Genomic DNA, 25,850 nt, shown 5'->3' on the forward strand with positions numbered 1-25,850 from the left:
AAATTCCATTTCATGATTTAAAGCATAACCAAGTGATTCAGGTTTATTTGATTTTGGGATGAGCCAAAGTGTTGACTAAACTAAAATTGTGAATTGGACACTCCCAAGAGACTCATTTCAAATGGCCATGCATACCACCCATTGCTGTAATTCAACCTGGTCTCAGAGCATTTTGTGTTATTCTGTACATAAATCCATGGCACGCCATATAGTACATGTTACAAATTCCAATTTGCCAAGTATTTAAAAATGAGTTAGTTGCCAAAGAGCCAAACACGCAACCTTTGGGTTACTAATGTTCGCATTATACACCCACCCCAATTTTTTCTTAAGTAACCTTTCTACATATCCTAATTTGAGTGTCCCAGATTTACGCTTGCTGTGTAAATCTGGCACACTGCATACCACAGTTCAGCAATACTAAGGTAGCAAACATCATGGTTCTACTGCTGCTGGCAATCATTCACATCAATGCATCACTTGTAAGCGGAGAGGAGAGCTACCAAATGCAGGCAACGAAGGCTCAACAGAGAGACCATAGAATTGAGGGTCAGTAGTAGAACACTTGTGGAGCTAAATTAACAGTCCGTGGCATTCATTAGGAACGCATTCACTGAACAATACAATCAGATGCTGCAGAGATGTGAATTTCAGATACTGGCAGAGCTATATGTACAGTATCCCACAGAGACACACTGTGTGAAACATTCATGATTTAAAAAACAACCGGTGCGCCATTTTTCACCCACAACCCCATGCCTTTGAAATAAATCACTTATGACATGTAAATAGCAAATCCAACCAAGACATTTAAAAAGGCAAGCAGGGACAATGGGTAAACACGGTCATACAGTCTGATACTTCAGGTAACACTCTTTAAAATAAGGCACTTGTGTTGAATGTAGACAGTGACATGATGAAACAGGTCAAATGGCATAATTCCTGTTATTCTGATCAACCCCTTCCCTTCCCGATCCCTTTTTTCCTTCTGTGGAATATAGGTTCAATTAAAAAAAATAGTGTCCAACCTAACCTCGAACGCTTCGGAAGGTTACAGCTCTCATGGTTAAAGGTGCTGTAAACCCACACCAGTGATGGTGTCTCCCGCCAATCGCTTCCAGATCATGCTTTTAACAGTACATCAATCACACTGCCCACACTGACTGGACTGGAGCAGTTTAGCACATAGTTGGCTCAGTCAGTGTCCTTCTCCACAGCCTGGCGTGTGGGTGATAAGTTCCTCTGGCGCCCCTGGTGAAAGGGAAGAGAAGTTTCTGGCTTTGTCCGCTGGCACAGCATCTCCCAGCCAGGTGATGCCTGTCAATCATCTTACCCACCACACATGATTTACGTTGTTTACCAGAGTCCCCCACTCCTTGACCCATGCTGACGCAATCCCAGGTGAGGACGTTTCGAGATTTAGGGATAGCCCTCCTCACTCTCCACCTACCCATGCATGGCCCTCACTTTGAACTCAGCGAGAGGTTGAGGGTGGAGGGAGAGGACAGGTAGCAGGGTGGAGAGAGGGAGGATGCAGAGGGGTGGATAAGGACGTTTTCCCTCGTTCTTCACACACGCTCTGGGTTGACATCGTTGCTGACCCTGCGTCTGGGAAACAGCTTGCGCTTCAGTAGAATCAGCTGAGGGAAGAAGAAAATACCGCAAAAGGAACGGTCACAAAAACACAAATGAGTGAAAAAGGAGGAAGCGACATTACTCTGTCAGCATGTGGCTCTGAGCAGAAGCTTTTAGCTTTATTTTTCTTGACTTTGAACAGATCAGGGCAACAGCATTTCGGGAGAGTCAACTTAAGTCCTGTAAAGTCACCAAAAGTTGGTTTATTGGTCCAAGCTTGAGCCAATAAACCAGAGATGTAAACAGCTCTCCAACTTCAGGAGGCAGTTTACAAACAAAGCACCTGATGCCTATGAAAAAAAGGAGGAGCGTAGCCTTCGGCCTGAGGAGAGGGATGATTCTTTTGGACAAAGACAAGATAGCGCCATCAGATTCCTCCATGGCCCAGTGTGGATTGCACGTTCCTCCACGGTCGCTCTGGCGATTAACCTTTATTAGGGCCGCTGAAGGAGAAACTTTACCCTGACCCCCTCGGATCTAATGGGTGTCATGATCAACAAAGAAACCATGCAACCACAATCCACTACTCACGGTCCAAAGAGGGACAGGTTTCAGTCTCATTTCAGTCATTCCAAAGCTCAACTGATAGTGAGGGATACGTGCCCCTGTAGAGCCCTGGGGCTAACTAAGTGCTAAATAGCACATCATCAAGCTACAAGTGTGCCGTTTATATTAGCGAGGCGGAAATATACATGACAGTGTAAAGTCCTACTGACCTGCTCGGCAAAGAAGGAGACGACAGTAAAGATCACCAGGGTCACCAATACACAGTGGGTCCAGAACTTCAGCTTGTCTCGATATACTCGCCTGTAAGACAGAGACAAGACAGTAAGACAGCAAAAATAAACAAACTATTTTTGGGCCATCAATGAATTCCTGACAAAGCAGATAGCTCGCTGAAAGTCATCACTCTCATATTCTGATCCCAGTCTCCAATATGACATTTGATTGGGTGATGGACATAGTGAAATGTTTTTGGGGAGTATCAATGAATACAAAAACAGAAACTCAAAAAAAGTCACCACTATCATATTCAGAGTCCAGTCTCAATTATGAAATATTTTAGGCTTGGATAACAGGGTTAAAGGTCATGATGAAATGCATGTGGTTCTAGGGGAAAGGACGACAGGGTAAAGGGGTGGCAATGTGACCAGACACCAGGGGACCTCTGCTACCAACCACCTGTCACTTCACTAACACCCTTGTGACTCTTGGAGTGTTGTGTGTGTGGATCATATGAGTCTAATTTTAAAGTATCGGTATCTGGGAAGATTCCTCCAGCTCAGGCCTGGCGCTATAAGTGCAGGATCCCACTCTAACCCCCTGGGATTCCCAGCGATCATTCATGGCAGTGCTGAACACTCGGAGGTGCTGACAGACAGGATCCTTCATTCTTCTCTTGGAGAAATGGGGAGAGACCTCTGTCTCACATGGCCCTGATACAGTAGGATAATGTATCTGTCCATCTATCATTTAGGACAGATACTACAATTGAAAAAGCATCTGTACAGGCATCTTGTATTGTGTGCACATTGTGCTTCTGCACTGCCACCAATTAATGGTATAATGAAAAAATAATGTACTAAATGCAGATCACATATTCAACTGATACACTCCAATATATAATACCATTCCCCTCTCTAGTATAAACTACCCCGGTCCTACCATTCCCCTCTCTAGTATAAACGACCCCGGTCCGACCATTCCCCTCTCTAGTATAAACCACCCCGGTCCTACCATTCCCCTCTCTAGTATAAACTACCCCGGTCCGACCATTCCCCTCTCTAGTATAAACCACACCGGTCCTACCATTCCCCTCTAGTATAAACCACCCCGGTCCTACCATTCCCCTCTAGTATAAACCACCCCGGTCCTACCATTCCCCTCTCTAGTATAAACCACCCCGGTCCTACCATTCCCCTCTCTAGTATAAACCACCCCGGTCCTACCATTCCCCTCTCTAGTATAAACTACCCCGGTCCTACCATTCCTCTCTCTAGTATAAACTACCCCGGTCCGACCATTCCCCTCTCTAGTATAAACCACCCCGGTCCTACCATTCCTCTATCTCTAGTATAAACCACCCCGGTCCTACCATTCCCCTCTCTAGTATAAACCACCCCGGTCCTACCATTCCCCTCTCTAGTATAAACTACCCCGGTCCGACCATTCCCCTCTCTAGTATAAACTACCCCGGTCCTACCATTCCCCTCTAGTATAAACCACCCCGGTCCTACCATTCCCCTCTCTAGTATAAACCACCCCGGTCCTACCATTCCTCTATCTCTAGTATAAACCACCCCGGTCCTACCATTACTCTCTCTAGTATAAACCACCCCGGTCCTACCATTCCCCTCTCTCTAGTATAAACCACCCCGGTCCTACCATTCCTCTCTCTAGTATAAACAACCCCGGTCCTACCCTTCCCCTCTCTAGTATAAACCACCCCGGTCCTACCATTCCCCTCTCTCTAGTATAAACTACCCCGGTCCGACCATTCCTCTCTCTAGTATAAACCACCCCGGTCCTACCATTCCCCTCTCTCTAGTATAAACCACCCCGGTCCTACCATTCCTCTCTCTAGTATAAACCACCCCGGTCCTACCATTCCTCTCTCTAGTATAAACCACCCCAGTCCTACCATTGCCCTGTCTAGTATAAACCACCCCAGTCCTACCATTCCCCTGTCTAGTATAAACCACCCCGGTCCTACCATTCCCCTCTCTAGTATAAACCACCCCAGTCCTACCATTCCCCTGTCTAGTATAAACCACCCCAGTCCTACCATTCCCCTATCTAGTATAAACCACACCAGTCCTACCATTCCCCTCTCTAGTATAAACCACCCCGGACCTACCATTCCCCTGTCTAGTATAAACCACCCCAGTCCTACCATTCCCCTCTCTCTCTAGTATAAACCACCCCAGTCCTACCATTCCCCTATCTAGTATAAACCACCCCAGTCCTACCATTCCCCTCTCTCTAGTAGAAACCACCCCAGTCCTACCATTCCCCCATCTCTCTCTAGTATAAACCACCCCAGTCCTACCATTCCCCTCTCTCTCTCTAGTATAAACCACCCCAGTCCTACCATTCCCCTCTCTCTGTCTCTAGTATAAACCACCCCAGTCCTACCATTTCCCTGTCTAGTATAAACCACCCCAGTCCTACCATTCCCCTGTCTAGTATAAACCACCCCGGTCCTACCATTCCCCTCTCTAGTATAAACCACCCCGGTCCTACCATTCCCCTGTCTAGTATAAACCACCCCAGTCCTACCATTCCCCTGTCTAGTATAAACCACCCCAGTCCTACCATTCCCCTATCTAGTATAAACCACACCAGTCCTACCATTCCCCTCTCTAGTATAAACCACCCCGGACCTACCATTCCCCTGTCTAGTATAAACCACCCCAGTCCTACCATTCCCCTCTCTCTCTAGTATAAACCACCCCAGTCCTACCATTCCCCTCTCTCTCTAGTATAAACCACCCCAGTCCTACCATTCCCCTATCTAGTATAAACCACCCCAGTCCTACCATTCCCCTCTCTCTAGTAGAAACCACCCCAGTCCTACCATTCCCCCATCTCTCTCTAGTATAAACCACCCCAGTCCTACCATTCCCCCCTCTCTCTAGTATAAACCACCCCAGTCCTACCATTCCCCTCTCTCTCTCTAGTATAAACCACCCCAGTCCTACCATTCCCCCCTCTCTAGTATAAACCACCCCAGTCCTACCATTCCCCCTCTCTAGTATAAACCACCCCAGTCCTACCATTCCCCTCTCTAGTATAAACCACCCCAGTCCTACCATTCCCCCTCTCTAGTATAAACCACCCCAGTCCTACCATTCCCCCTCTCTAGTATAAACCACCCCAGTCCTACCATTCCCCTCTCTAGTATAAACCACCCCAGTCCTACCATTCCCCTCTCTAGTATAAACCACCCCAGTCCTACCATTCCCCTCTCTAGTATAAACCACCCCAGTCCTACCATTCCCCTCTCTAGTATAAACCACCCCAGTCCTACCATTCCCCCTCTCTAGTATAAACCACCCCAGTCCTACCATTCCCCTGTCTAGTATAAACCACCCCAGTCCTACCATTCCCCCTCTCTAGTATAAACCACCCCAGTCCTACCATTCCCCTCTCTAGTATAAACCACCCCAGTCCTACCATTTCCCTGTCTAGTATAAACCACCCCAGTCCTACCATTCCCCTCTCTAGTATAAACCACCCCAGTCCTACCATTCCCCTCTCTCTAGTATAAACCACCCCAGTCCTACCATTCCCCCCTCTCTAGTATAAACCTCCCCAGTCCTACCATTCCCCTCTCTAGTATAAACCACCCCAGTCCTACCATTCCCCCTCTCTAGTATAAACCACCCCAGTCCTACCATTCCCCCTCTCTAGTATAAACCACCCCAGTCCTACCATTCCCCCTCTCTAGTATAAACCACCCCAGTCCTACCATTCCCCCTCTCTAGTATAAACCACCCCAGTCCTACCATTCCCCTCTCTCTAGTATAAACCACCCCAGTCCTACCATTCCCCTCTCTCTAGTATAAACCACCCCAGTCCTACCATTCCCCCTCTCTAGTATAAACCACCCCAGTCCTACCATTCCCCCCTCTCTAGTATAAACCACCCCAGTCCTACCATTCCCCCCTCTCTAGTATAAACCACCCCAGTCCTACCATTCCCCTCTCTCTAGTATAAACCACCCCAGTCCTACCATTCCCCTCTCTAGTATAAACCACCCCAGTCCTACCATTCCCCTCTCTCTAGTATAAACCACCCCAGTCCTACCATTCCCCTCTCTCTAGTATAAACCACCCCAGTCCTACCATTCCCCTCTCTCTAGTATAAACCACCCCAGTCCTACCATTCCCCTCTCTAGTATAAACCACCCCAGTCCTACCATTCCCCTCTCTAGTATAAACCACCCCAGTCCTACCATTCCCCTCTCTAGTATAAACCACCCCAGTCCTACCATTCCCCTCTCTAGTATAAACCACCCCAGTCCTACCATTCCTCTCTCTCTAGTATAAACCACCCCAGTCCTACCATTCCCCTCTCTAGTATAAACCACCCCAGTCCTACCATTCCTCTCTCTCTAGTATAAACCACCCCAGTCCTACCATTCCTCTCTCTAGTATAAACCACCCCAGTCCTACCATTCCCCTCTCTAGTATAAACCACCCCAGTCCTACCATTCCTGGAGCTCTCCCATGTGGAGGAAGCGATTGCGGTATTCTCTGGGCAGCTCGAACTGGGAGGTCAGGGGGAACATGGACTCATAGAAGTCCCTCAGCACCGCCTTGACAGTCCCTGCGTCCTTATGGCTGTGGTCAATGTTGTCGTTTAGACATATGAACTTCCTGTGAGGAAACACAGTGATGTGGTCAAATCATAAATCCACATCATGGTCATATGGAAAGGTAGTATGACAATAAAACAGGAAGAAGTAGTACATATTAATTAGGCAGGCACTAGGCTAGACACCTACAGAAAGCACAGAGACAATGATAATTATTTGGGGGGTGCTTATCTTTGTCCTGTTACACACAGGTATGTAATGGAAATGTGTCTTTCATATCCCAACTCCCCGAGACACTGGCAGGGAGTGGGGTCACAGCTCGGGTCACTAAGTACCTTGCTCAAGGTCACAACGACAGATCTTTCACCTTGTCCGCTCCAGTATTTGAACCAGTGACCTTTCGGTTACTGGCCCAATGCTCTAACCTCACCTGGGGTTCTTCCTGATGTCATCCAGCTGGCCCACCACATGGGACACGTTGGTCCGCACCCTCTTAAAGGTTACTGGCCCAACTCTCTAACCTCACCTGGGGTTCTTCCTGATGTCATCCAGCTGGCCCACCACATGGGACACGTTGGTCTGCACCCTCTTAAAGGTTACTGGCCCAACTCTCTAACCTCACCTGGGGTTCTTCCTGATGTCATCCAGCTGGCCCACCACATGTGACACGTTGGTCCGCACCATCTTAAAGGTTACTGGCCCAACTCTCTAACCTCACCTGGGGTTCTTCCTGATGTCATCCAGCTGGCCCACCACATGTGACACGTTGGTCCGCACCCTCTTAAAGGTTACTGGCCCAACTCTCTAACCTCACCTGGGGTTCTTCCTGATGTCATCCAGCTGGCCCACCACATGTGACACGTTGGTCCGCACCCTCTTAAAGGTTACTGGCCCAACTCTCTAACCTCACCTGGGGTTCTTCCTGATGTCATCCAGCTGGCCCACCACATGGGACACGTTGGTCTGCACCCTCTTAAAGGTTACTGGCCCAACTCTCTAACCTCACCTGGGGTTCTTCCTGATGTCATCCAGCTGGCCCACCACATGTGACACGTTGGTCCACACCCTCTTAAAGGTTACTGGCCCAACTCTCTAACCTCACCTGGGGTTCTTCCTGATGTCATCCAGCTGGCCCACCACATGGGACACGTTGGTCCGCACCATCTTAAAGGCTATCTCCTCCTCGCCCATTATCTCAAACCTGTCAAAGGAGAGGTTTCCATGTTTACTGTGTTCTTAAATAGGGTCAGGATATTCAGAGAAAATGTAGAATGGGTGATATATATCGATTAAGGACAGTGGCTGATGGTAGAGAACAGGACTTTTATTTATTTATTGTATTTTCATAGACCCAACCACCCCCTCTTCAGGAGGACAAAAATAAACATTTTTACAGCATTTTCTTTTGTTGTTTCACACATTTGACATACATTTTTTTTTTTTGGAGAACAGGACTTACTTGTACTTGTTCTGGTCTTTGAAGGCCTTGTGGATGCGCTCTGTGACGGCTTTACAGTGGACCACCAGACCTTTAGTGACGGGAGGCTGTGGATTCAAATACATGAATCAGTCTCTGCACCTCAAGTCTACCACACCTTATAAATGTTGTTGGGACACAGGACAGAGGCCGTGTAGAGTAGTCACCATGCTGGCTTCGTAGTATGCCTCCTGTGTAGGGCTAACGATATGCAGCTGGGTCAGGTTGGTGGGCAGAGTCTTAGAACAGTTGATCAGCAGCTGCTCCAGACCTGTCAGATCCTGCAACACGCCACACGCTATCACATTAACCTCACTGTACAACTGGTTTGAGATCAGCTTTTAAAACAGGAGTAAAACCAGGGTCGGTATTCATAAAGTGTCTCAGAGTAGTCGTGTCAATCTATGATCACTTTGGCCTTCGATGATAGACAACATGGACACGCAGGGACCTGATCTTCTACACCCAGACTTCTCTACTGACCTGTAGGTTGAGGGGGAGCTCATGGATGCGAGTGGCCAGCGTTCGGATCTCGCGGTCAGAGAGAATGCCGGAGTGGTCCGTGTCGATCTCGTCGAACACCTGCGAGACGTTGAGCGGTTGCAGGGCCGACATCAGGAAGTAGAAGTAGGAGAATGAAAACTGCATGTCCTCCGGGTGACGCACTCGGTGAGACGACGTCAGGTCAAACGCCTGTGGGAATCTGAAAGGTGGAGACATTCACATATCAGTTTGTTCAGCAACTAATTCACTTTAACGAGGTAAACAAATGAGTGCTACTGTTGTTAGACAAGCACTCACAACAGCTACTTCGGTCTTCTATATTACTAACCCAGTATTTCCCGTATGAAGACATTTCCTGCTACTCACATGTCCTGGAGCTCCTGCATGATGAGCCTGTCGATCATGTGGGGCATGTGGGCGGGGACCTTGCGGGAGGTGAAGCCAAACTGGCCGTTGAGCAGCTTGTTGACGTAGCGAAGGGAGTCGGCGAAGGTGTCCTGGAGCCTCCGGCCAGCGGCGGCGCTGTCTGCCTGGTACGCCAGCTCTCCCTCCAGACGCTCCTCCTCCTATAGGAGCCATAGAAAGAGCCAGAAAGCAGCAAGAGAATACACAATTAACATTCTGATCAAATTCAGATTCCCATTTACATTTGAAACACTAAAAGTTTAACATACAGTTTTTGCGATTCAATCCAATGCATGGTTGCTCTCGATTCTATGTTCTTCATCTCAAGAGCCAGGATTCTTCCTGACTGACCTTGTAACATTATTACAACCCAACCCCAGCTCACCTCCAGCAGGTCCTGGAAGTACTTCCGTCTCTCCCAGGGCAGGAAGCCTCTATCTGAGGAGATGTAGTGGTGCAGCTTCCTGCCAAAAGGAACCCCGCGGGCTCCCTCTGCTCCTTCCTCTGGTCCCTTCTTGGCCCCTGCCCGCTGCTGCTGTGATTGGTCCTCTGATCCCCTGGCTTTGGACATGCTGCCCACCAGGGTGCTCAGCAGCTTGGAGGACAGTGGAGGTTTTTCTGTGGGGGTGGTGTCCTGGGCTTTAGCGGCTTTCGGAAACTCCCCATCCACTAGAACTGGGATGGGGGTTGCTGGAGTCTTTTGTGCTTTCTGTTTCTCTTTCTCACCAACGATGCTCGACTTGGGCACCTCCTCTGGTGCCTCGGTTCCCTCTGGCTCTTTGGTCTTCTCTGCTCCGTTTCTTTCTGGAGTGTGTTGTTCTTCTGGGTTAGCCTCCACTAGCTGTGGTGCGTCTACCTCTCTCCTCACCACATGTCCTACTAGGTATTTAAAAGGCTTGTCCTGGGGTTTGATCTGGTCAGCTGGTGTTAACCTGGGGCCCTGATTGGCCAGAGCTTTGTACGGCCCCAGCAGTATAGCCTTGGTGAGGTTATAACCCTTCATAGTGATGTCACCCACCAGGAGCTTTCCTTGCAGCCTCTGAAGCTCACTCTGCAAGGCCACCGGTAGCAGGGACACATTCAGCGCAGGCACCTCCACGATCACCTCATTTTCCCCAGGTGAACTCTTCAGGACTCGGGGACCTTGTTTCTCCAGAGGGACATCCTCGAAAGGGACCTCAGGCTCTGCGGTGGCGGTGGTGGGCTTGGCCTCTTTGGATCCGTCTTTGTGGAGTGGGTCGGACACGGACGCGTTGGGCTGGGGGAGCTGGCGGGTGTCCACAGCCACGCTGAAGGTCAGGGAGAACTCCTTGTCGTCATCCCCTTGGACAGTGAGGTTGTAGTGGACCAGCGAGGCATTGTGGCCCGAGTGGAGGAGCAGGTGGACCGTCTTCCACTTGTTGGCCACCGAGGTATGGCGCACGGCCGGGTTGTCGCTGACCTGGGCCTCGGTCACCCGGCGAGCCACGCCTGCAAAGCTGAAGTACGGCCTGGTCTCACCCACCGGTAGGGTGTACAGGGTCCTGTTCTTCAGCAGGGTGACACTGTAGAGCTGGTTAAAGTGATCTACAACACACACACACACACACGATTATCACTGCTCTTCCACCTCACTGGATGAGCTAATGTGACCAGACCAGGAAACACACTTGGCCGACATTCTGCGCATTTTCTCATCAATGAAACATTCTCAGTCTTCTCTTTACAAAAGTAGAATCTGTTACGAACAAATTGCAGTAAGATTTGGAGACTTGAACCTGCCAAAGTTTCAAAAATAATTACGTTGTTTAAAAGGAGCTCAAGGGCGAATTGAGTTATTGTACATGCGCATTTCACAGAGTAGGCGTTCCCTCACGTAAAATATGTAAATACATGTTAAAAGGCGCAATAGGATCTGGCTGGTTCGTGCTTGGCACTGCCCACCTCTTTGCTTGTTCTGCCCACTGTGCTCATTTGCTCCCATTGTAAACTGCACATCACATATCTTGGGTTAGTTATCAATATTTTAGCTATAAATAAAGCTTTTCCAGGTCAGGTGATTAAGAAAAACTCCTGGCCCTACTTCAGGTCACACTCACCTTGTCCACAGTCGCCCACGTCGAAGCCACAGGAGAGCACGTTGCAGGCCTGGTCGCAGAACTTGTCTGCCAGCCAGGAGTTGGCACAGCCTTGGTTACAGCTGGACACGCCCCCGATGCCACCTAGACCTCCGGCAAACTGCCAGGGCTGATTACCCACTCCGCCCACACCGGTCCCAAACCGGCTGCCCCCAGCTCCTGTGTGGTGGGATGGAGAAGAGGAAGAATATCAAGCTCAGTGAACAACGAGTTGTGACGGAGGAGAGAAGGGAAGAAGGAGAAGAGGCAGACTGGTACAGGGAGGGATAAGGAGAGATTGTCACCCAGGCAGTCGCCACCATCCCAGTCACAGGCGGAGTTGTTACAGGCCTTGTCACAGTAGCCATCTTTGATCCAGGAGCCAGGACAACCTTCAGCGCAGTTAGGGACCGGCCACGTGAGGTACACCTGTAGGGAGAGAGGACAGGCGAGGTACAGTAGGGATGTTAAGACAATATTACAATATACAAAATAACAGAACTTTTCCTCAAAACATAACCCAATCTCATGCTAAAGAGATACAGTTGAAGTTGGAAGTTTACATACACTTAGGTTGGAGTCATTAAAACTTGTTTTTCAACCACACCACACATTTCTTGTTAATAACAAACTATAGTTTTGGGAAGTCGGTTAGGACATCTACTTTGTGCATGACACAAGTAATTTTCCAACAATTGTTTACAGACAGATTATTTCACTTATAATTCACTGTACAAGGACAACAAAGTCAAGGTATTGGAGTGGGCATCACAAAGCCCTGACCTCAATCCTATAGAAAATTTGTGGGCAGAACTGACAAAGCATGTGCGAGCAAGGAGGCCTACAAACCTGACTCAGTTACACCAGCTCTGTCTGGAGGAATGGGCCAAAATTCACCCAACCTATTGTGGGAAGCTTGTGGAAGGCTACCCAAAACGTTTGACCCAAGTTAAACAATTTAAAGGCAATGCTACCAAATACTAATTGAGTGTGTATGTAAACTTCTGACCCACTGGGAATGTGCTGAAAGAAATAAAAGCTGAAATAAATAATTCTCTCTACTATTATTCTGACATTTCACATTCTTAAAATAAAGTGGTGATTCTAACTGACCTAAGACAGGGAATTTTTACTAGGATTGAATGTCAGGAATTGTGAAAAAATGAGTTGAAATGTATTTGGCTAAGGTGTAAACTTCCAACTTCAACTGCATGTTATATTTATATGAAATGATCAAGAGTCTACATTAGCACAAACTTGAGTTTGTGAGCTAAATTCAAGACTATGGATTTAGTAACACTTGAATTTCAGTCTAGACCCGGACCTTCTGTCCTTTGGAGTGACTGAAGAAGTCGTCAGGCCACACGTCCTTCCCGAACATGACGTCGTCGTTGAGGTAGATGAACTTCTGAGACAGGCCTGGGATTCGGTGGATGTGGGTCTCAATGGCAGGGGAACTGAAGGTAGGCAGGTGGGTGTGGTTCTGGAAGACATCCTACACAGGAGAGACAATCATATGGCAACTTGGATTATTTTTCCTAACTAAAGGCCCAGAATTCTTCCTGCTCCGGTCACAACATCCCTTATTTTCTGTTATTGTCAACAATCATGTGAGAGTAGTACTGTAGGTCTCAGGTGTACCTGGTGTGTTACCACGGTGATGCGGGGGTTGTCCAGGTTCAGCCAGGAGGGGATCTGCCCATTGGTCACGATGAAGATGTGCCGCACCCAGGGGGCGTGTCTCTCCACCGAGCGCAGCGAATAACGCAGCTCCTCGTTGTCCTCGAATCGACTGGCCGAGACGTCCTCGTCCTGCTTCGACTAGTGGGGGCAGAGAGCAGAGCAGAGGGGTCTGAGACATGCTTTCATCGTGCTCTGAAAAGAGACCAATCCAAAATGTTTGCACTACATGTCATTGTATTTTATCCTCACGGTCATATAGGTAGAGAACAATGGAAGTTCTCAGTCCAGCAGTTTAGTTCCACTCAGTGATACTTACTACACCATGAATGGACAGTGGAACTGCAGTAGGAGCGCTAACTCTCGTCTTTTATCCTGAACATACACCGTTGATCTTCCCTGATAGATAGTGGGTGACGGGACAGAGGCAGAGTGGGGTCCTACCTGTGTGATGGCAGTCAGGTCCCAGAAAAGATAAGCAGCGCTGATGGTCAGCTCTTTCCCGTCCAGGGTCAGGTTCTTTTTGGCCTGCTGGGTCAGGTCAGTAAAGTCCTGAGGGCTGTTCAGATGGAGCAGGGCGATACTGGCCTCCGTATACAGCTGGAACTATGGGAAAGAGCGAGACAGAAAGACAAACATGTCAGTGTGGCACCAGAGACAGCAGATGCTACTCAGCATAGCCATGAGAAAACAACTTAAATATCACAGTCTTTATTTGGAGCCAAGGACACAACAAAACAGAGATATTTTTATGAACCACTTTAGACGTAGTGGCCATGTCAAAGGTTTTATGGCGCTGGGCCTAAAATCCATTATTGTGACTTTGGTTACCGCTCCTGTCCCAGGGAAGAATTCCGTGTGACAGAGATGACAGAGCCACCACATGACGGGTGCATACACAGACTACTAGGCTGAACGTGAGCTGGGTTCATCAAAATCAAATTGCTTTGTTGACCTATAACCTCTGACCCGTGGCCAGTTTAAAGGATGGACCACATCAAAGCAGAGGAATCGTCACCACCAACCACAACTACTGTACCCTTCAAGAAAGAATACTCCACATTCATGCCACTGGGGATATGGGAACGTGAGTGAGTGAGTGAGTGAGTGAGTGAGTGAGTGAGGCAGGGTTCAAAGGAAGGAAAGAGTGTGGCGGGCTCTTGGAAAGTTCTGTGATGTCATTTCTGTGTGGGGGAGCTGGTATTGATCTCATGGTTGGAATGGAAGGCAGGCTCGGTATCCTTGCATGGGTCATCTCAGTCGTTGTGTGCGTGGGTCTTCTCAGTCGTTGTGTGCGTGGGTCTTCTCAGTCGTTGTGTGCGTGTCTCATCTCAGTCGTTGTGTGCGTGTCTCATCTCAGTCGTTGTGTGCGTGTCTCATCTCAGTCGTTGTGTGCGTGTCTCATCTCAGTCAGTCGTTGTGTGTGTGCGCGTCTCATCTCAGTCGTTGTGTGCGTGGGTCATCTCAGTCGTTGTGTGCGTGTCTCATCTCAGTCGTTGTGTGCGTGTCTCATCTCAGTCATTGCCTCTCATAACCATCTGTCCCGACTCCCTCATCTCCTTAGTCCATAGCCTTCCAGACAAACCACTGAGCCAGAACCCAAACACCTTACTGCTGCTGATCTCCCTCTCAGCCTTCGCGTTTTTTCTCTGCTCCTGTTGTTATATAAATCCCGAAGATGAGGCAAGGACAGCCAACTGGAGATCACACTTCCATTTTTATTAGCCCCTTTTATAGGATCTGTTAACACACAGCTCCATGTGTCTGTACAAGTGCACAAACACACACACCTCCATGTCACGGTAACAAAAAGACAATAGTAAACATGGCTTTATATAGCTTTACTAGGAAAGATAAAGATATAAAGATATAAAACTGCATTTTTTTGTGAAGAATCAACAACAAGTGGGACACAATCATGAAGTGGAATGACATTTATTGGATATTTCAAACTTTAACAAATCAAAAACTGAAAAATTGGGCATGTTGTTGTTGATTCTTCACAAAAAAATACAGTTTTATATCTTTATGTTTGAAGCCTGAAATGTGGCAAAAGGTCGCAAAGTTCAAGGGGGCCGAATACTTTCGCAAGGCACTGTATAAGGTCTCGTCGTACCCATTATCATGAGCCAATGGCAATAGTGACCAGAGGATCCAAACATCAACTGTTGTTCCTACTCCTGACATTTAAACTACTTCATTACTTTTAAAAACGTCATTAGTCAGTTGAGACAAAGATGTGTATACATACAAACCACAAATACAGTAAAACCTTGAACCACATGCTCCGGAAGCAAAAAACTGAAGCCTAAATATACCTAACCTGGGTAGCCCAAACCAAATCTTGCGTGTATCACGAGAGTCTAACACACACCAGAGTCCAGTAAATAACGTCATATGATCGTCGATCCATCATCCCTCCACGTCTCAAACTCTACAGCAGGGATCATCAACTAGATTCAGCTGATTTTGTTCGAGAAGATGGCTGGTGGCCCGGAACAGAGTGACAAATCATTTGTAGACTGAAAGTTGATCGAAAGAAGCCCAAACAGATGGAATATTTGACTAAAACATTATTATAAACCTTGCCTACGTTTGTATACGATCACGTGTCTCTATTAAGAGTGGGACTGCTTGGGAACAGGTTTCCCAAGCAGTCCCAAAAAATCACAAGGAGTTCATTTCCTGCTGTTTTAACAGTATTTTCTGTCCAACAATAAATAAATAAAAATATATATAATATTTTGCGAGCCGCCAGTTGGGAAACGCTGGTCTACAATATAACCAGGGGTCATTCCAGTCATATGATGAAGGCCAGTGAGGTGAACGGGGAAATGATGTGTCTTGGTGGAATCTATGAATTCCCCGTGGGGTATGTGGCAGCTTCTGGCACACGACTTCAATATCAACAGCCTACTTCCCTTTGATACAATCTCTCTCCATCTTTTCCCACGGTCATTATCTCGTACGGTCTGTTCAATACAAATCTGAAATACCTATAAATGATACACATAAAGCAACAAAATAGTATGACTGTGTGACTATCATGGCTTTAAATGTCGTTATACTTTACTGCTTCTATTGATTTACTATTTTAGTATATTCTCTACATACACACTAGCTGCACATTCTAACCTCGAGTACATAAACAATAGGCTATCCTATACAAGTTAGCTATACATTAATAACAACATGTCAGTTAGAGGAACACACAAACAGAGGGCAGTATTTTCTAGGCGACAGTGTGAGCAGATGGGGGTTGTGGGGCCTCTCCCTCTCTCCCCCCTCTCTGTCTCTCTCCCACGCCGTGTCTCCGCATTCTCCCTCCCTCCGTGTCTCCGCATTCTCCCCCCCTCCGTGTCTCCGCATTCTCCCCCCCTCCGTGTCTCCGCATTCTCCCCCCCTCCGTGTCTCCGCATTCTCCCCCCCTCCGTGTCTCCGCATTCTCCCCCCCTCCGTGTCTCCGCATTCTCCATGTCTCCGCATTCTCCCCCTCCATGTCTCCCCCCCTCCGTGTCTCCGCATTCTCCCCCAATCCGTGTCTCCGCATTCTCCCTCCCTCCGTGTCCCCGCATTCTCGCCTCCCTCCGTGTCCCCGCATTCTCGCCCAATCCGTGATCTCCGCATTCTCCCCCCCTCCGTGTCTCCGCATTCTCGCCCAATCCGTGTCTCCGCATTCTCGCCCAATCCGTATACTCCGCATTCTCCCTCCCTCCGAAGTCTCCCTCCCTCCGTGTCTCCGTAGTCTCCCTCCCTCCGTGTCTCCACAGTCTCCCCCCCTCCGTGTCTCCACATTCTCCCCCTCCGTGTCTCTCCGTGCATTCTCCCTCCCTCCGTTTCTCCGCATTCTCCCCCTCTCTGTGTCTCCGCATTCTCCCCCCCTCCGTGTCTCCGCATTCTCCCCCCCCTCCGTGTCTCCCCCCCCCCTCCGTGTCTCTGCATTCTCCCCTCCCTCCGTTTCTCCGCATTCTCCCCCTCCTGTCTCCGCATTCCCCCCCCTCCGTGTCTCCGCATGCTCCCTCCCTCCGTTTCTCCGCATTCACACCCCTCCGTTTCTCCGCATTCTCCCCCCTCCGTGTCTCCGCATTCTCCCCCTCCGTGTCTCCGCATTCTCCCCCCCTCCGTGTCTCCGCATTCTCCCTCCCTCCGTTTCTCCGCATTCTCCCCCTCCGTTTCTCCGCATTCTCCCCCCCTCCGTGTCTCCGCATTCTCCCCCCTCCGTGTCTCCCATTCTCCCCTCCCTCCGTTTCTCCGCATTCCCCCCCTCCGTGTCTCCGCATTCCCCCCCTCCGTGTCTCCACATTCTCCCCCTCCGTGTCTCCGCATTCTCCCCCCCCTCCGTTTCTCCCATTCTCCCCCCTCCGTGTCTCCGCATTCTCCCCCCTCTGTGTCTCCGCATTCTCCCCCTCCGTTTCTCCGCATTCTCCCCCTCCGTGTCTCCGCATTCTCCCCCCCTCCGTGTCTCCGCATTCTCCCCCTCCCGTGTCTCCGCATTCTCCCCCCTCCGTGTCTCCGCATTCTCCCCCCTCCGTGTCTCCGCATTCTCCCTCCGTGTCTCCGTGTCTCTCCTCCATGTCTCCCTCCCTCCGTGTCTCCCTCCGTTCTCCCCCCTCCCGTGTCTCCGCATGCTCCCCCTCCGGTGTCTCCCCCTCCGTGTCTCCGCATCTCCCCCTCCGCGTCTCCGCATTCTCCGTGTCTCCGTGTCTCCGCATTCTCCGCCTCTCCATGTCTCCGCATTCTCCGCGTCTCCGCCTCTCCGCGTCTCCGCATTCTCCGCCTCTCCGCGTCTCCGCATTCTCCGCCTCTCCGTGTCTCCGCATTCTCCCCCTTCCGTAGTCTCCGCATTCTCCCTCCTTCCAACCCAGTCTCCGCATTCTCCCCCTCCGTGGTCTCCGCATTCTCCCCCTCCGTGTCTCCGCATTCTCCCCCCTCCGTGTCTCCGCATTCTCCCCCTCCGTGTCTCCGCATTCTCCCCGCCTCCGTGTCTCCGCATTCTCCCCGCCTCCGTGTCTCCGCATTCTCCCCCTCCGTGTCTCCGCAGTCTCCCTCCCTCCGTGTCTCCGCAGTCTCCCTCCCTCCGTGTCTCCCTCCCTCCGTGTCTCCGCATTCTCCCTCCGTGTCTCCGCATTCTCCCCCTTCCCCGTAGTCTCCGCAGTCTCCCCCTCCGTAGTCTCCGCATTCTCCCCTCCGTAGTCTCCGCATTCTCCCCCTCCGTGGTCTCCGCATTCTCCCCCTCCGCGTCTCCGCATTCTCCCCCTCCGTGTCTCCGCATTCTCCCCCCTCCGTGTCTCCGCATTCTCCCCCCTCCGTGTCTCCGCATTCTCCCTCCCTCCGTGTCTCCTGCATGTCTCCCTCCCTCCGTGTCCTCCTCCGTGTCTCCGCATTCTCCTCCGTTTCTCCGCATTCTCCCCCTCCGTGTCTCCGCATTCTCCCCCCTCCGTGTCTCCGCATTCTCCCCTCCCTCCGTTTCTCCGCATTCTCCCATTCTCCCTCCGTCCCGCGTCTTCTCCGCATTCTCCCTCCCTCCGTGTCTCCGCATTCTCCCTCTCTCCGTTTCTCCGCATTCTCCCCCCTCCGTGTCTCCGCATTCTCCCCCTCCGTGTCTCCCCCTCCGTGCATTCTCCCCCCTCCGTGTCTCCGCATTCTCCCCCCCGTGTCTCCCTCCCCCGTGTCTCCGCATGCTCCCCCCTCCGTTTCTCCGCATTCTCCCCCTCCGTGTCTCCGCATTCTCCCCCTCCGTTTCTCCGCATTCTCCCCCCTCCGTGTCTCCGCATTCTCCCCCCTCCGTGTCTCCGCATTCTCCCCCTCCGTTTCTCCGCATTCTCCCCCCTCCGTGTCTCCGCATTCTCCCCCCTCCGTGTCTCCGCATTCTCCCCCTCCGTGTCTCCGCATTCTCCCCCCCTCCGTGTCTCCGCATTCTCCCCCTCCGTGTCTCCGCATTCTCCCCCTCGGTGTCTCCGCACCCCCTCCGTGTCTCCGCATGCTCCCCCTCCGTGTCTCCGCATTCTCCCCCCTCCGTGTCTCCGCATTCTCCCCCCTCGGTGTCTACCCCCCTCCGTGTCTCCGCATTCTCCCCCTCCGGTGTCTACCCCCCCGTGTCTCCGCATGCTCCCCCTCCGTGTCTCCGCTGCATTCTCCCCCTCCGTGTCTCCGCATGCTCCCCCCCTCCGTGTCTCCGCATGCTCCCCCCCTCCGTGTCTCCGCATGCTCCCCCCCTCCGTAGTCTCCGCATTCTCCCTCGCTCCGTAGTCTCCGCATTCTCCCCCCTTCCGTAGTCTCCGCATTCTCCCCCTTCCGTAGTCTCCGCATTCTCCCCCTTCCGTTGTCTCCGCATTCTCCCTCCTTCCGTAGTCTCCGCATTCTCCCCCCCTCCGTGTCTCCGCATTCTCCCCCCCTCCGTGTCTCCGCATTCTCCCCCTCCGTGTCTCCGCATTCTCCCCCCTCCGTGTCTCCGCATTCTCCCCGCCTCCGTGTCTCCGCATTCTCCCCGCCTCCGTGTCTCCGCATTCTCCCTCCCTCCGTGTCTCCGCAGTCTCCCTCCCTCCGTGTCTCCCTCCCTCCGTGTCCTCCCTCCGTGTCTCCGCATTCTCCTTCCCGTATCTCCGCAGTCTCCCCCCCTCCGTAGTCTCCCCCTCCGCGTCTCCGTAGTCTCCCCCCCTCCGCGTCTCCGCAGTCTCCCCGTCTCCGCATTCTCCCCCTCCGTGTCTCCGCATTCTCCCCCTCCGTGTCTCCGCATTCTCCCCCCATCCGTGTCTCCGTATTCTCTCCCCCTCCGTGTCTCCGCATTCTCTCCCCCTCCGTGTCTCCGCATTCTCTCTCCCCTCCGTGTCTCCGCATTCTCCTCCGTGTCTCCGCATTCTCCGCCTCCGTGTCTCCGCATTCTCCCCCATCCGTGTCTCCGCTTTCTCCCCCATCCGTGTCTCCGCATTCTCCCCCATCCGTGTCTCCGCATTCTCTCCCCCTCCGTGTCTCCGCATTCTCCCCCTCCGTGTCTCCGCATTCTCCCCCATCCGTGTCTCCGCTTTCTCCCCCATCCGTGTCTCCGCTTCTCCCCCTCCGTGTCTCCGCATTCTCCCCCCCTCCGTGTATCCGCATTCTCCAACCCATCCGTGTCTCCGCATTCTCCAACCCATCCGTGTCTCCGCATTCTCTCCCCCTCCGTGTCTCCGCATTCTCTCCCCCAATCCGTGTCTCCGCATTCTCCCCCCCTCCGTGTCACCGCATTCTCCCCCCCTCCATGTCACCGCATTCTCCCCCCTCCGTGTCTCTGCATTCTCCCCCTCCATGTCTCTGCATTCCCCCGTGTCTTTGCATTCTCTCCCCCTCCGTGTCTCTGCATTTTCCCCTCCGTGTCTCTGCATTCTCCCCCTCCGTGTCTCTGCTCCCCTCCCCGCAGTCTCCCCCACTCCCCTCCGTGTCTCTGCATTCTCTCTCTCCCCTTCCCCCGCCGTGTCTTTGCATTGTCTCCCTGCATTCTCTCTCCCCCGTCTCCCTCTCACCGTCTCCCCCCTGCCGCCGTCTCTTTCCCCCGTCTTCTCTCCCCTCTCCCGCTCTCTCTCCATCTCCCCCGCCGTCTTTCTCCCCCCGCCGTCTCTACAGCCGTCTCCCTTCCCTCCACCTCTCCCTCTCCCCTGTCTCTCCCCCTCTGGCCGTTCCTTTGCTCCCCCCCCCGCCCCTCTGGCCGTCTCTCTGCCCCCCCCGGCCGTCTCTCTGCTCCCCCGGCCGTCTCTCTATCCCTCTTCCCCCCGGCCATCCCTCTGCTCCCCCCCCTCTGGCCATCCCCCTCCCCCCTCTCTGGCCCCCCCCCTCTGGCCGTCCCTCTGCTTCCCCCACCCTCTTTGGCCGTCTCTCTGCTCTCCACCCCCTGGCCGTCTCTCTGCTGCCCCCCCCAGCCGTCTCTCTATAGCCCCCCGGCCGTCTCCCTGCTCTCCACCCCCTGGCCGTCTCTCTGCTGCCCCCCTCTTGCCGTCTCTCTGCTGCCCCCCTGGCCGTCTCTCTGCTCTCCACCCCCTCTCTCTGTATTCTCTCCCTCTTTCCCTGTCTCTCCACCCCCTCGCCACCTCTGCATTCTCCCCCCTTCCCCCATGCCCCCCCTCGCCATCTCTCTACATTCTTTCTCCCTCTCCCCCGTCTCTCTGCATTCTCTCTCCCCCTCTCCACATTCTCTGCGCCTCTCTCTCTGCCCCTCTCTGAAACTGGATCCCTGCATTGTGCTACAGACAGATGGATGGATGGATGGATGGATGGATGGATGGATGGATGGATGGACACCCCCCCCGAACCTCCTGTCCCCATACACTCTGCTTATAAAGGCTACCTCACCTGTGGGGCTGTAGAAAGGTCTATGTGAGACAGAGGGGGTGAGTGGGTAGAATAGAAAGATAAAACAGGGGGGGGGATAGAGAAGGGAAGGTCAGTAAAATCCTGGTGACCTTTCAGTGTGCTGTCTGGAACCACCTCATGGCCGCTCCCCAAGATAGGGTTTCACCCTAATACCCTTCTGTTATCACATGACCCCCGACGAGAGAGACAGAGAGAGAGAGAGAGAGAGAGAGAGAGAGAGAAGAGAGAGCGAGCGAGACAGAGACAGAGAAAAGAGAAGGAGAGGCAGTAGGATGATAAGGAGGGCTCACTGTAGTCAGGAGTCTGCAGATCACAGACACTTTCTATTGTAGTGTAGATGAACGGGAGAAGACAGTTTAAAGAAGGATTTTTAAGCCTTGAGACAATTGAGATATTGAATAGGCAAGACAAAATATTGAAGTGCCTTTGAACAAGGTATGGTAGCAGGTGCCGGACACACCGGTTTGAGTGTGTCAAGAAATGCAACGCTGCTGCGTGTTTCACGCTCAACAGTTTCCCGTTTGTATCAACAATAGTCCACCACCCAAAGGACATCCATCCAACTTGAGTCCATGTGGAGTCCATGCCCTGACTAATAGGCTGTTCTGAGGGCAACACAATATTTGGAAGGTGTTCCTAATGTTTTGTACACTCCGTGTAGCTTTGTAATAGCCTGTCTCAATGCCTGCGGTGAGACAGAACTACAGTTATTTATTTTACAGTAAACTATGACTGGATTCTTTTCTTTGATTATCTCAAGAGTAATCTGGCTTGTTACTGGCATTCGTCCCCCGAAACATTTCAGTTCTGATTAGAGAAAATGATTAGATAGACAACCCGTGGCCAAACTAAACCTGGGCTCTTTACTACCATAATAACTTCAAATAGATGGAGACCTCATCTGCTGAAGTGTTATTACTTATTTAATCCGGTATAATTATATTGTTTAAGGTCTGTGGTTATGGCAGACAGACAGTGTCCGTGTTCAGTTTGAACACAATAGATTCTGTCTTGATCCTGTCTGATATACCAACGGTTGGAGCACGGCAATGACTAGCCCATCTTTCACGTCATGATTCTGAGGTACAGCAAGGGTGACATCTTGTGGCTATATGCATATAGTTACATATTATATTCATTTTTCCTGGAATTGTATATTTTTTCCTAAAAATCTGCATTTCTCATTAAATGTAAATAAAATACATTGTGGCATATCTGTGCCTGGTTAAGAAAACAACGAACGTGTTCATATGATAAAATGGCATACTGTATCATGTCAAACACTGCCCTCTAGTGAAATAACAGATACCTTCTCCCTGTCTAAAATAATACAGTATTTGACTTAGCACTGTGTTTTCCTGCTAGATTATGCCATTTGTTTTCCTTCTTCCATCCAGGTTAGTCTTACCTGCTTGATCTTGCCAGTGACAACAGATGGCAGTTTGACTCTGAGCTGCTCGGTCTCCTTGAAGGATGCTGGGAAGCCACTGAGGTAGGCCAGGCTCTGCATGCGGACCAGTCCCGGTGCTTCCTTATCTGTGGTCTACAGGATGAACAACAGCACAGTAGCTTATCGTTACCACATGACCGTGTGTCCATTTGCTTATTCATCCTTAAGGACCAGTGTATCCAATTGGGGTAAATGCTCAATCATATAATTGTGCTGGAATCAGAAAGGTCTCGGAAGTGTTGATTGCGTCTGGTGCAACAGAACTTCTAATAGCATACAGAGTCAGGTAACTCACCAAGTAACATCTAGAGACAGAGCGCTTCAGAGCCTCACGGGGAGCGTCTGTGTAGGCCTTGTCCGCTATGGAAGGGAGGGGGGAGAAGAGACAGAGAAAGAGAGAGACCGTGAGAGATTCTGCTGTGGTGACATGATTGGTGTTCTCGCACTGAGTGGGTAGCAGAACTGTGAACTGAAATAGCATGTGTGTCGAGTGCCAGTTAGGAGTGTTAGTTTCAATGACTCTTTACCATCAGCCTGAGAGTGAAAGACGACCACAGACACCGTGGTGGAGGGGTGGAGGGGCTTGGCCACCTGCAGCAGCAGCTTGGCGGTGGAGAAGGAGGGCGAGAGCGACGGCAGCTCCTTCAGAGTGACGTTGCCTGGCAGAGCCGGGTCCAGGGCTAGCATGGGCGCTGTGATACAATGGGACAGCAGACATTCTAGCTTCACGCTGCAAACAGAAACACAGACGTTTAAGGAGAAAAAGGGAGATAAAACAGTCAAAAAAAGGTCACAAAACACCAAGATGGTGTCAACAACGCCAATCCAACGTCTCTACTTCTACCGAACCACTATGGCTTGTGAAAAACCCCGCTCCGTCTTGCTGCAATTTGCACCCCTTGCACAAGGCTTCCTTTGTGCTGTGGTTGCATCTCATGCCTTAATGTTTGTTGGCAGAAGCCAACTGTTGTTGCAGGTTGGTCGACTACACTGAGACCCTCTCTCCCAAACACTTAGTTGAGCGAGAAACAGGAAATGTCAAAACCCTTGATCTAAGACGACCGCAGTTTGTGTCTCAATAAGATGGTTCATCATCAGCTCCCTGCCCTTAAGAGTTTGGAAGCATCCATATTGAGCTAGAGATGTAAAGAATCAGTATGAAAACCACAGTAAATCTACAGTAATGTACAGGTGTTTCTATCTTGTCACTCACCTGTCCTTTGGCAATTCAGTCGGATCACTTGCATTCTTCCCCAGCCGTTCCCTATGGTGAGAAACAGTCCAGAAAGTCAACGCACTGATCCGTTAACGCATGGAATGTTTTGTTGGGGAATGTTCTAGTATTGTGATTGACAATCGACCTTTGAGCTAACACAATCTCCCACTGGCAATATTAGTTAACTACTTATTTGGTGTCCCCTAGTCTTCACAACAGGATGAATGGGAATGATTCAATCACAGTAATCATGTAATGTGAAGAAGCACCCGCTTCCTTAACGTGCTAATGACCGCCTCTCAGAACACCCAGTGGACCACAGTAACCCTCTCGCCGTCCAAAACAAATATGTTCAGCGTGCATTCACGTAATACTATTTGTGTAGCCTAATGTGTGTGACGTGTAACTGAAGTCTCTGTGACCATGTGAAGTACCGCAATGTTCTCTGCTCTTCCTCCAGCTGCTCTCTCACACCACGTAGCTGCTTCATCAGGTCGGTGTCCGTGCCATTCACCCAGGTGTACACCACATCTATGGGCATGGGCTGGCACAGCCTACAGCGGCACAACACCATAGAGAAGATACACATCCATTTCAAATCAGTAGACAGACAAAAGCACCATTTGGAATAGTGAATTGAGACAGTGAAACACTGGTTATCCCTGTAGTGGATAGCACTTGGGCAGGGAGGGTTTCTCACCGAGTCTGGAATGATTTCCCAGCTACATTGTCTCTATACGAGTCAAACAGTACATGGTACTGATCCCTACTCCACTCTACCACCACCTACACACAGAGAGAGAGAGAGAGAGAGAGGGATAAGTTAACTGCTGCATCATTGCGTTTGACAAGGGTTAGCTTGTTAGCTAACTAGGCTACTTACTTCTCCAAACTGGAAGGCAGAGATGATCATGAGGACTATCCCTCCAAAGCAGAGGTACAGTCCATAGCGATGGGACAGACAGGTGTAGGTCTGTCTCTGCAAGAGTTTCAGTACTGAATTGATTATCACCATGGTTCTCCTTTGCAATCCATATCTCTTCAGTCATTCACCGAAGACGCGGGAGCATATCGGATGTTAATATAAAATAAACACTACAAAACGAACGACGTCTTCTTTGTCACATGACAACTAGCAAAAACTGTCAAAACATATGACCAACCATTGCACTTCCTTTATGGTGATATGCGCCTTGTCTCAAATGTTCCGGGTGCTGCTTTAAGAAAACAACTCAGTACCGCCCTCTATCGACGAGGAGGAGTTGTGCTCTACATTTAGCGTGGTGTGTCCTATACAGGGGAGAGGAGGGGGGATAAATGAGCCAATTGAAATTGATTAGGTGGCCATGATGGCATGAGGGCTAGAGAGGAGAATTTAGCGACCACAAAGAGCCAGGACACCTGGCATTGGAATATGTTTTTAGACAAAGGAAAGTGTGCATCCTACTGGCCCTCCAACACCACTTCAAGCAGCATCTGGTCTCCCATTCAGGACCAACACTGCTTCGCTTCAGAGGCAAGCCAGCTGTGGGATGCAGGATGGTATGCTGCTGATTCTATGTCAACAACACAAAGGCCAAGAAGATCATTAAGGACCTCAGCCACCCAAGCCATGGCCTGTTCACCCCGCTATCATCCAGCGAGTTCAGTACAGGTGCATCAAAGCTGGGACTGAGAGAATGAAACACAGCTTCTATCTCAAGGCCATCAGACTGTTAAATAAC

The 25,850-nt window shown here is 50.7% G+C and overlaps 1 protein-coding gene across 1 annotated transcript; it reads right to left on the reverse strand.

The window, feature by feature from the left end:
• Positions 1-16: 16 nt before the first annotated feature.
• Positions 17-25,313, reverse strand: LOC135514951 (N-acetylglucosamine-1-phosphotransferase subunits alpha/beta-like). The gene is made up of 21 exons (XM_064938709.1): positions 25,010-25,313; positions 24,827-24,912; positions 24,561-24,680; positions 24,124-24,174; positions 23,438-23,640; positions 23,206-23,270; positions 22,869-23,003; positions 13,562-13,723; positions 13,079-13,258; positions 12,762-12,932; positions 11,743-11,866; positions 11,420-11,617; positions 9,727-10,907; positions 9,303-9,502; positions 8,916-9,135; positions 8,600-8,713; positions 8,415-8,500; positions 8,058-8,156; positions 6,849-7,016; positions 2,352-2,442; positions 17-1,640 (listed from the first exon to the last, which is right to left on the reverse strand). The coding sequence occupies exons 1-21, from the start codon at positions 25,139-25,141 to the stop codon at positions 1,569-1,571; spliced, it is 3,858 nt and encodes a 1,285-aa protein (XP_064794781.1). The 5' UTR covers positions 25,142-25,313; the 3' UTR covers positions 17-1,568.
• Between the last annotated feature and the right edge of the window lie 537 nt (positions 25,314-25,850).

The sequence above is a fragment of the Oncorhynchus masou genome, chromosome 26, assembly GCF_036934945.1.
Source record: "Oncorhynchus masou masou isolate Uvic2021 chromosome 26, UVic_Omas_1.1, whole genome shotgun sequence".
NCBI classification, from domain to species: Eukaryota; Metazoa; Chordata; class Actinopteri; order Salmoniformes; family Salmonidae; genus Oncorhynchus; species Oncorhynchus masou.